This window comes from Bradysia coprophila, unplaced genomic scaffold (assembly GCF_014529535.1).
Source record: "Bradysia coprophila strain Holo2 unplaced genomic scaffold, BU_Bcop_v1 contig_358, whole genome shotgun sequence".
NCBI lineage: Eukaryota > Metazoa > Arthropoda > Insecta > Diptera > Sciaridae > Bradysia > Bradysia coprophila.
The window spans coordinates 4,102,438-4,114,610 of NW_023503616.1; the positions used below are offsets into that span (position 1 = coordinate 4,102,438).

Here is a 12,173-nt window from a genome sequence, read left to right on the forward strand (position 1 = left end):
GACAAAACACTACCAACTTTTGAAACACTGAACTTCAAATCATAATTGATTCCATGTAGCATTTTCGATAGTGGACCTAGTCGCGTTCACCGATAAGTTTCTATTATCAATCTAACCAGATATTAACACACACAACAAATCGCGTCACAAAAGAAATGATCTGCGTGAAAGCAAAACACTATCTCATTTGATGATCGTCACATCATTGAAATCGAACCAATCTTTTAACATCGATTATGTTTTCGATACATTAGATTTATTGTCATATTTTGATTCGTCCGTTCGGAAAGATTTGGACGTGTATATAAAACCATACGCATCTGTAAATTTGTTATCAGTTTGTAGTGTAGACGGTGTTCGTACGAGACACAGGTCGTTTAAACAAAACAAAAAAAAATAGAAAGAAAATCAATAAAATATTCAAAAATTTAAAGAGAAATTTTTGCATACAAATTCATCTTTTAATTATTAAAATTGTCGTAACCGATTATTACATTTGTGTTTAAAAGTAAGTGTTACATGTTATGTGATCGATTAAATAAGAAAAGAATTTTTATTAAATATTTTCCAAAATAAAACAAAAAGAAAATTCGAACTCTGCTTTTGGAATATCAAAAACGTTTACATGTGTGTTTCCGTCTAGCCATATCTCTACTTGAACAACATAATAGTTACTACAGAACTCATACAGTGGTGTTATTTTCAAACATATTTTACAACCCTTATGGTCTGTAGAGTGTTTTCTGTTTTGCAGTTTGTGTGGAAAGTTCAACGTTACGTATTACACGAACGAAATTTTGAAAACCGATATATTTTCTATTTTTTGGTTAATTTGTTCTTTTGTGAACAGAAACAGAAACAGAAAAATTGCCGGTTTTCAAAATTCCGTTCATGTAATTACTGCCGAAGAAATTTTAATTCCGTCATGAATTTCTAATTTTATTCTAATTTTTGTGGTCTGTGTTTTAAGTAACATATTTTAAGTGACAAAGAAGAAAACATGATAAATTTACTTTTCTGCAAGAATGTCTAGTTAGGTAGTTGACATTATTACGCCAGAAAACTTGGGTGGAGACGTCTCAAGTTGAAACGCATTATAATATAGTTAAAGTAAACCAAATTTATATCGAAATTTGCTTCAGCTGTTTTTTCAGCTGTTCTACTCATAAACTTTTATAATTTTGTCCTACTTCAACGGATTGCGTGCCAGGGACATTTTCGATTATTTAAATTCTCTAAATTCTCGAAAAATCATCAAATTTAATTTTAAAGGTTTTTCGAGAATTTTGAGAATTTTTTGATAATTTAGATAATTATCGAAAATAGGCCATGGTTACTACCTTACAAACACAAATAAGCATGTGTTTGGACCAGGTGCTAAAACCGCCGAAACTAATGTAAATTTGGTTGACATTACCGTACTAGCGTCTGTTAGAATTTTAGATTGTCAAAATTTCTTTAAAGTTTGTTTCGTTGGACGCCCCGATCTTAATTTTTTTTACCATTAACTTACAGCTTCACTAACGCTTTTTCATTTTCATTTTCAGAAGTGCTTATGATGATACTGGTGTCCTCATATTTTGCTGCATCATTGGTGGTACTTGTCAATGCTCTGACTCCGAATCTACTAACAGACGAAAACCTTCTAAATACAAATGCTGTACAATCGGAAAATGCCATCGATAGCAACATCAACCCGTTGGACTATTTATTCAATCATTCATCGGAGTTTCAGCAAATTTATTCAATGTTTGGTGTCTTATTAAACAGTAGGAAAGAGTACGAATTTAACATGCTTTTGCCAAATGCTACGGTTTTACCACCAATCAATGAAAGCATTCAACAACCGCCGTCTAAAAAGTCATTATCACCGCCACATATGTGCGTAGCTTCGCACGATGATTTATTCAAGATATGGAACGAAATGAATAAAAACAACACCGACAAATTTCTTCATTTCGATTCGATTACCCTGACACAATCAGCAGCTTGTAGCGAAGTGGATCGATTGAAAACGGCAATTTTGATAATAAAACAAAATTTCGATGAAATGTTGCACAAGGAAATATCTTCGAAGCAATACAAAGAATTGAAAACGGAGTACGAGGAGAAATTCAAAAAATTGCAACAACAACTAAATGTAGCCCAGACCATTGTAAGCCAAGACGAGAAAATAGAATTGGATTCCATGCAAAATGAACTTCAAGTTCAACACTACCAAATCAGTAATGTGCTGCGGAAAATGGAAAGTGAACGCAGGATTCTAAACGATGCGTACATACGACTGTGCATCGCCGATTTGGAAAGACAGAACATTTCTTCGGCTGTTGAAGCTTTCATGAACATTACGGAAAGGGCTCAAATCCGACGCATCATTTACGCTGTCTATGCTAACAAAGAAGAAAATTTTAAAGTAATTTTCGAATTCGTCAAACAAACAAACGACCTTGAGTCATTTTTATTGGGATATTCGTCATTGTACGAACAGATGAAAACCAATCAACACATGAATGTGATGAATCTTTTATTGCTAACCAATGCGATAATTCAGCACCGTCATGATGAAGGATTCAAGCAACTCTTCAATTCGTTGAATGAATCAGTGAAAGTCATGCATCAAGAAAGCGACTACGAAAAGTTCTACACCTTCATGTACAATAAGAACAATGAAAGCTTGTTTCTAGCTAAAGATATGATAGCAACATTTGTCGAGGGTGCGTATAACGGCAACATTGGGAATGTTGATAAAGTTCTAAGTATGATACCGAAATTGGACGTAATCAATCATCGATTGCATCTAATCGATGCTCTATTAAATGAAATGAAACTTCACTCACATTCACAACAAAAGGAAATCTTCATGGTGATCTATCAGCTGACCCAAACGCGAATTGCCGTTCACACAGAGAAAGACAAACTTTTGGTGACTGCTATTGAGCAAAATCTTCCCGAAAATGTACGTGATTTAATATTCACCAATTTGTGCATACAGAATGCAAACAATAACGAGTATCTCTACTCTGGACAACCATCAGATGAGTCTAGGCGCTATGTTTTCACTTCGGTAATCAACAAGTTCGACGACACATTCGACTTTGAAATGGAGTTTATGGATAAGGGCAGAAAGGTTCTGATCAAAAATTCACATTATCGTGAGCATCTATACGTGACAGAAAATGGCAGTCCGAGGACACTTTTATCGTGGATGCCGGCATATTTGACCGAAAATACTGAAGCGCATTTCTCACTTGAAATTATTGATGGTCCCTATTTTCGAGTCAGGAGTGAACATTACGGAGAATATCTCTTTTCGCCAATCAACAAAACTTACACCGAAGACAATCGAAAGGTGTATTTCAGACCAGAGAAAAAGGTGAATTCTGACAGTACTTGGAAAATTCAAACTTGTAGGCATAGAGTTCGATATGAATAAATGATTTGAACTGTAAAGTGTTTTGAATCCTTGAACCCTTGAATTAAAAAAAAATATCAAGAATCGTCTATCCATAGCTGAAATTAAATCTGTTTTGTAGAATTGATCGTAACTGATAATTTTAGGTCTGAAAATGAAAATTTTACGACATGTGTTCTTGTCAAAAGGGTGGATTGAGTTCCCAAGCCCTAATCTAAAGCCATTTCATTGCTCCTTGAATAAAAAAAATCAAGACTTGACCATCCATTCTGGTATGTAGAACGGATCATAACTGATAATTCTAGGTCTAAAAATAAAACTTTTACGGTATGTGTGGTGTTCTTGTCAAAAGGGTGGATTGAGTTCCCAAGCATTAGATTTGAAGCCATTTCATTGCTCACTGATTAAAAAAAATATATGAAAAATCGGCCATCATGGCAGAGTTAAGTAAACCAGGCAGGAGTGCTTGTTTCGACTAGGAACCCTTATATTTTTGCGAATAAAATTATTTCTCCTTCCTGGTTTATTTTACTCTGCCGTGATTGGCCATCCATATCGCTGAAGTTAATTATGATTTGTAGAACGGATCATAACTAAGTCTAAAAATTATAATTTTACGCTACGTGTTCTTGTCAAAAAGGTGTAATGAGTACCGCAGCATTAACTTGTCACATACGGATATTCATCTGTTCATCGAGCTGGGTGATATATTTCTTTAGCAGTAAAATGCATGTTAAAAAAATTGAAGTACAAGATTGGAAATCAACAGATTGAAAATACTTTGATCGATGGAAGAAATAGACCCTATAATAATACTGGTCATATGCTTACCGTCTGTAACAGGTTAAATTTGCTGCAATTTCATTACTCCCTTAAAACGGATTATAACTGATAATGCTAAGTCTAAAAGTAAAAATCGTACGCTATGTGTTCTTGTCAAAAAGATGCATTGAATTCCCAAGACTTGGGACCGAAGCATTAGATTTGTAGCCATTTCATTGCTCCTTGAATTAAAAAAAATGAAGAACCATCGCCGAAGTTAATGTTATGTTGTATTGTAATTAAGAATGTTTTACGCGGTCTCAATAACTATGTAACAGCCTTAAAAAACTTTGACGAGTTTTTCTTCTTTTTTAGCTCCATCTACAATTCCAATCATTAAATTACTGTAAGCATAGAAAGCTTTGTTTCTATCACCAGATGGAGCAGTTGTTGTTGATGACTGCTGCATGATTTTGAACATCCACTTGTTTAAATTTATATTTGTTTTTCAGATCTACTCAGACTTTTACGGTGATTGTTGGTGTCGCTCTTACGAACAGTTTGAATACAGCTATCGGAACAGTTCTTTTTTTTTACTTTTTCTGTTATTTATGAATGAAGTGTATTATTGTCGTTTGGTGTGTTTATGAAATTAGCATACGAGAAACATTACACCAATATCAAAGTTTGTCAAAGAAATTATCGTGAACACCTATTTCATTGATGAATTTTTGGAAAAAGATTTTTCGGTAATTCATTAGCATCGATGACATAATATTTTGGATATTAAAATTTGAATTAACATTTGTGTTTGAATTGTGTGAATTGTGTGTGCATTTTTTTAACAAAATTATAAGAAGAAAAACAAACAACGTAACAGACATAGGAGACTTTCATAAACATTCTCGGTATAATTGAATTTTTTTCGCTTCTACGAATTTTCGATGGTTCATCATTTCGATCAGAATTAAAACTTTTTGATTATTTTTACATATCGCAGTTTGCAAATTGTCTGGAAAATTGAAATTTCAAAAAAAAAAATCTTTTAATTGTAATTGCTTTATTACGTGAAAATCTGTAAGAATTTTTGTGGAAAATATTCGTTCGTTTATTGTGATAAAGTAAAAATAATTTTTGGGTGATGTTTTTTTCATGTGGAATTGTAATGAAATTTTAATTGTAACGGATCAACACAATGAACGCAATGGATTATCGGAGTATTTTCGGATTAATGCTGCTGGCTTTGATGGCAGATTGTGCCACTTATATGGATGAGAGTGATATGAAAGGTAAGTGGAGAATAATTAAGACAATCTCAGTTAACAACTTTCATATATGAATGAAAACACATTCAAATGACAATAATCTGACTATTGATCTGCCGTCTTTTTTCCACTATGAAGAAATTTGTAAATATTTTCATTTGCACTCTCATATATATTCTTCTATCGGTCACAAGTGTTCACAACAAATTTAATGTGCAAACAGCGATATCTTTGAGCGTATAACATCAAAATTTTTCAAATGGACTCCAATATGTTCAATGAATTATGTGTTAATAGAACAAGTAAACAAAGCAATTTTATATTCTAATGTGTACCTATCCGACTATGCACTAAATGGGTGTATAACAACACCTAGAGCAATATTATGTTTCTCTTTACTCTTTACAATTTATTTCGAATTTCTAATTGTTTGGTTTTTATGGTAATTTCTATTTACCTCCATCTTTTGTCTTTCCAAACATAACATTTACTATTTTTCATGCAACAATATTTATGATAAATTTTACTTGAGTACTTAATCTGTAAGGGTTATTTGCTGTACATAAATCATTTTAAGTAAAAAATGGTAAAACATCTCATACATACTGAGGTGAGAGCACATATGTACGATATGCACCTTTATGAAAGTTTTTTTTTCTTTCCTTCATTTCCTGTTGATCTCTCAGCGTCATGTGTGTGTGCTGCCATGTTTGTCGACCAAACCGCATTCCCTTATATTTTCGTTTTGTCTTAAGACGACTGTCGAAAAGGTTAAGTAGACGAAAAGGACGAAACTATATTCCGGGGTAGAGTTTCATCTTGTTCAATTTTATTATTCATGTATTGATGACTGCAAAGGCAAACGAGCCGAATTAATGCCAATGAAGACGGATAAAACAATATGAAATCGTTTACCAGTTTTATCATTTGTTTTACAGTGAACGACATCTCAAATGTCTCACTGTCATTTTTTTCAGAGAATGTTATTGTGAATTTGCAATGACACAATAAAATTCTCAGAAAAATTTGACAGTGAGACATTTGAGATGTCGTTCACTGTAGTAAAATCTGCTGTAGCGGAGATACGCTGTAAATGATTCAATGAAAAATTGAAACTATTTAAGTGGCAATGTCTATCCGATTTAGCTTTATGTTTTGCATCATACTATTCAAGTTAGTCGAAAATGTAAACAAAGGAAGTGGGTGTCGCTCAGTATAAGAAATTTTTTGTTCTGATGCAATTATCTAGTTTATTGTTACTGTTTGCATACACCATGAAAAAAAAATTCAAATCCGTTGAATCGACCGATATATTACTATTGAACAAAATTCATCTTAAATGTACCCTGTCTAATACTACAATTAACTAATCATTAGTTAGACGGCAACTAACTATGGCATCTAACCAACGTATTTTATAGTTAACAGCGCAGAGGCGTTGGCTTGACACTCAAATATAATCTTCATTCTTTCCTAATGTCTTCAGAATCAAAATGTTTAAACATAACGACTGTCGAGTAGCTAAGTCCATGAATCAGTGACACCAATGTGAAATTCGAATTGAAAATTAATCGCAATCGATTATGAATATTTCGAGTTTTTTTTAAACATACAGAATCACACCAACAACGTGCATAAATATGGGCACGCCACCCATAAAATTTATCTATTCAACTACAATTCATTCACATCTTCACCTTACAATCTGAAAACTTCTTAGCCATTTATTAGCTACAAGATTGGATGAAATATAAACGAAACAAGCAACGTTGATGTTCATTCAACATTTTCAACCATTTTCAATCCTCTTTCTGATAAATGCTTGGTTATACAAACTGTATTGTACACGACAGAAGAACATTTTATTTTGACCTTTGACAATTAATAAACCGTAAAATAAATATTAGCTGGTTCTCTTTTAATTATTGCATCGCTCTAACGTATAAATGGCAGTGTTCATGCAACCGCAGATGCATGTCACATTGGGTATATCGTGATAAGTTGAAGATGTGTTAAATGATGAAGTCTTTGATGGTACTTGAATTTATCGTAATTAGCTGCAATGAAAGGAAAAAAATTGTACGAATCAGACTTGAGAAAGACTGAAAGACGAGTTATAATGGTAATTAAAAAGGTTCATCGCGTTATCGGTAAAAGTTGGCTCGTTTGACAAAAGACATGAATTTAATTATAGATTTTCTCAGTTCCATTACTAAGTCTTTTCTCATAAATTCATTCTGACATAAAAGATTAACAGAATTTTAACTAATCGATAGGAAACTTTTTCCTGTTAATCTTTTAAATTTAAAGATAAATTTCAGGTGCTGATAGTTAGATTTCTTCGAAAAAATATCGAGCGCAAACTTATTTTTATCATTAGCGTATTACGAACCGTTTTAATTTTACGCCGAAACACGTTCAAGTGAAAACACATTTAAATCCTTCGCAATAAACCGAATTAATTTGAAAAAATGAAAATTAAATATTTTTGTTCACAATAACAGACCAAACAAACGAATTGTTGGTGCTATAATTTTCCATTTCAAAGGAAAACTTTAGTTTCGTAAATTACTAACCGTGCTTGGAATGTTAAAAGAGTAATAAACTTGTGTGGCCATTGTTTGCCAACTCATTAATTAATTAAAATATTTTTGGGAGCAGACCCCATTTTTATTAAGCTCTACTATGCTAAGACACACTAATCTTCATATCATCTAAAGTCAAATTCATGTGTTAGTGTATACTATGTCATTCGTTCATGAATTCTAATTAATATCACCATGATTCATTCAACTCTATTCAAATTGATTAGTATGAATCGAACTCTTGAGAAAAAGTTTTATAGTGACTTTCAGCTTGACCGAATCAACTCAATTATAAATTGCTTTCCATTAACATCATCATAATAGTATGTATACAAGAATTTAGTCACGTGGTCATACATTGAACTGGTTACACATTAAACATTATTTCGTCAATCAACACATTCTGCAAAAAAAATATTGGAAATGGATTCATAATCTCGTTTTTAACGAAACATATCGGAGGTTGGATATGAAATTGAACTTACTGTGACATAGATATTATCATTTCGATTTCAAAAACTATTTCTAGAATTTTCCCAAGAAAATCATTTACATTTTCAACATGTTCTCAAAACGAACGATAAATGGGTGTCATATAGAGTCATGTCATAACCCAGAAAATTTATCTGTAATTGCCAACGAAAAAAACGTAACGCGTCTCTATGGTCTCTCTATGTATATACACACAATTGAACAGAGAAGTGTCGCTTGCGTGGGAAACGTTATAAACTGTTTTATATGATATGAAAACAAAATTTGTGAAAAAAATAATTTTCCTATCGGTGAAGGTTACGTGAAAATTTTTTTCTTCTTAATTTTCAGAAACAAAAATGTTTTGTTGAAGGCGTTTCAAATTCTTTTGGTGTCGTTATCGTTTATTAGTAATTTATTTAGTTTTTCAGTCAGAATTTAGTTGGAAGTGGAGGATATTCCGTAGTGTTGGATAATCAATAACCCAAATACCGATAAAAACCGATAAATAATTTCAAATAAATTAAAAACTCTGACATTTTAAAGAATAAAAATAAAGAAAACATAAATTATCGTTTTTCATCAATTCACTTTCGTATGTTGGAATTTTTATCTCATTTTCTTCGAAATAATATCGGAAGCAGATGTATGATATCTCTCAAATTTTTGTTTCTATTTATGCGTAAAAAAAAGCAATAGAAAGGAATATGATTTATTGGTAGTTTTTTAATTGCCTTTTTTATGGGGAGCCTATTTATAGAAGAAATGAAGGTATGGCATGGGAACAGCAGATTTATAGTCTTACTCGCAAGTAGCATATGTGCGCCTTCACATTCAGTCTAATTCGTTCATTTACCATCTACATTGTTCATTGAACAAATCTACCGAATTGTAATGATATTTAGACATTGATCATATTAAACAGATGACATGGTAAATACACCTTAACAACATTAGACAACCTCTAAAACGCAACGCAACTTATTTCCCACACATTATACAAATTCTCAAATAACCTACCTTCTAACGCAGATTTATCCGAACCCATATTAATAACAATAAAACCGTATGTAAGTAACATGGTCACTTTCACAATTTTTTTCCGTCTTATTTTTATAATTCGAAATTGAAAATTACTTTTAAGAGATATTTTTCTTGGTTCAAAGCAACATATATGTATACAGCGTTGGATAATAATAATTGTTCAAAATAGCATAAATGAAAGAACCAGAAAATCATGTTTACAAAAAACATTTGCAACAATTCATCCAACACAGACCAACAAATGATGTAATGGACAATAAATATATTGAATGCATAACATATGATCTAGCTACGATAGTTTGCTCAACTATATTTATATATCCTATCTCGATATGTTCTGCACTTTTTAAGTGTTAAAAAAAGTGTATGAATCAAATATGTTGATTTCACCTATGATAACGATACCCGAACGAAATCTCCAGTCCAAGCAGAAAAAACGTGTATGAGCCATACCCATATATGCACATTTCAAATGCCAAACATATTGGTAGAGCCCATTCGAATTCGCTTATTGAAAGAAGAATGAGAAACTTCTTTTTCTTCTTTTTTTTTTGAACTAAACTCAGCCGGCTTACTTCGTATATCTAGTTCACACAATATGAAAGATCCTTGAGCAAAAGAAAAATCACTGCAATTCATAAATAAAGTTTTATTGTGATTTTTTTCCGAATAATGATGAGGGAGGAAGGATCACATTCAACGGAATGAAAAGACTTTTTTTTACTCCAGACAACCACTATTATGTATGCGTGTCGATATCTATTAGTTTACCTGTGATGTGAACTTTTTTTTAAACTTTACAATTTAAAAATCATAAAAGGTGCACAGGGCAGGTACCTAAGAGCGTCATAGGGTGATTCGTTGAACTGATTTTGTTCTATTTTAAGACAGAAAATTCGATCAAACATATCTTTCGCATCCTTGTAATACCATGTCTGATTCGTCCAACTGGCATCTACATACAAGTTTGAGTGAATTTTTCGATTTTGAATGCGACACAGGTAGACCATTAAGTTTTCTAATTTGTTTCTTATACTTAAACAAAACGCCCAGATCGTCCAGAATGAAAACGGACTGGATACAGAATTCGACACATCAGATTTTAACAGTTGGAAAAGGTGTAGAAAAAGGCCTTCTTCTGAAGATACAAAGAAACATCATATCGTATTGATCGGCGATAGTAGTGAAATCTTTAATCTGCGTGTGTATTAATTTATTGCAAAGACTATGGAAGTCATTGTAAAACTTGGATCGCTTTGGAGCAGAATGTTATGGCAGGGTGTTGGTTGAACGAGATCTTTTTTTACATTTCCATTTCAATATGTAGTCGATGTTTGTGGTAGTTATGATCACCATTTCGCAGAACCAATGAACAAAATCACCGTGAAATTATGAAACAAAGTACTGATCATTTAAGATAATTACATTTTGTCTATCTTAAGATGGTCTTTTTTATAACATACGAAAGCATTCACGAATCGCGTTATGATAATTGCTATCCTCGTGGTATAATACGCATACATATAATGAATCGTAATTATAGGTTTGGTCACTCGCGTTCTGCTATTTTTATAAAACTCTCCATACGTATTTAAATAGTATGCTTCTGTGGGTCCCATTACATGCCTGTATGCTTAAAAAGTGATATGATGACGGTGCGAGATGAATATGTCAATATTATGCTTTGAATATTGCTTCGTACGTATTATAATGCTGATACTGTTTTTTTCTTCTCTCGATCAGAGCTGTGCGATCAGCCAAAGATTGAAAATGTAATGCGTTGAGTTGGAAGACATAGAAATGATAATTATTTTAATGTTGAGCTCAAGCGATACATATCTCAGGCGATTATAATGAATGGATAAATAGGAAACTCACTTTATGTCGATTGCGAATTGGATATAAATGGATTCTCGATAAGTTTGTCGCGGTTTGTTGTCTGGCAGAAGGTCGTTACACTTTATTGGAAAAAAAAGTGTTTTTCGTATTTTATTACGGCGATTATTTTGGGATATTGCGAAATTTTGTCAGTGTGTGCAGATTTTAAGTCTGTTGTAACTAACCGCTCAACCAATATCAATAATAAAATGCAGCGTCGTTAAGTTTTACGTTAAACGCTGCTATGCGAAAAAAATGCAATTCGATAGCACTCTTACCAATATTTTGCACCTCTTGCAAGTTAATTAACGTCGTTTGAGCATCAAAACGAAACAGGATAAGTGATTTTCAGTTTTTTTTATTTTTATTTTGAGGTATCAGCACCAGCACACATGTGTCTATAACTTTTGTCGTTTTAAACATTTCGTGGAAGTCAATATACAGGAAGTTTCGTCAGAGTAATGTGCAACAATAATAAATTTCAATACAGAAATATTGGCATTTATCTACGACCGGACCTAGTGTAGAAACACATAAGATACTAAAAAATATTCTGTTTGCTCTATCGACACTTTTTTTCCTGCATTGAAAAATGATAAAAGCCGGTCTGATTTCCTGCTATTGTATATGTGGTTTATTCATAAAAACGAAAAATATGAAAAACCGGCTTTAAAGAATGAATAAACGGTGAGCGCTAGTGCACTTTGCGAATGGTTGCTTATGACTGTGTAATATATTGGTGTGCTAAATGCATAG

General features: G+C 32.5%; 2 protein-coding genes across 2 annotated transcripts in view; both read left to right on the top strand.

Annotated features, from left to right (window-relative positions):
- Positions 1-333: 333 nt before the first annotated feature.
- Positions 334-3,450, top strand: LOC119081317 (interaptin-like). Its single transcript, XM_037190102.1, has 2 exons — positions 334-508; positions 1,548-3,450. The coding sequence occupies exon 2, from the start codon at positions 1,556-1,558 to the stop codon at positions 3,431-3,433; it is 1,878 nt and encodes a 625-aa protein (XP_037045997.1). The 5' UTR covers positions 334-508; positions 1,548-1,555; the 3' UTR covers positions 3,434-3,450.
- Positions 3,451-4,690: 1,240 nt separating this feature from the next.
- The window catches only part of LOC119081318 (epidermal growth factor receptor), a 71,312-nt gene continuing 63,829 nt past the window's right edge, over positions 4,691-12,173 (top strand). Inside the window, exon 1 of the mRNA XM_037190104.1 lies at positions 4,691-5,463. Coding sequence (XP_037045999.1) covers positions 5,370-5,463 — 94 coding nt within the window. The 5' untranslated portion in view covers positions 4,691-5,369. The remainder of the gene's footprint in view (positions 5,464-12,173) is intronic.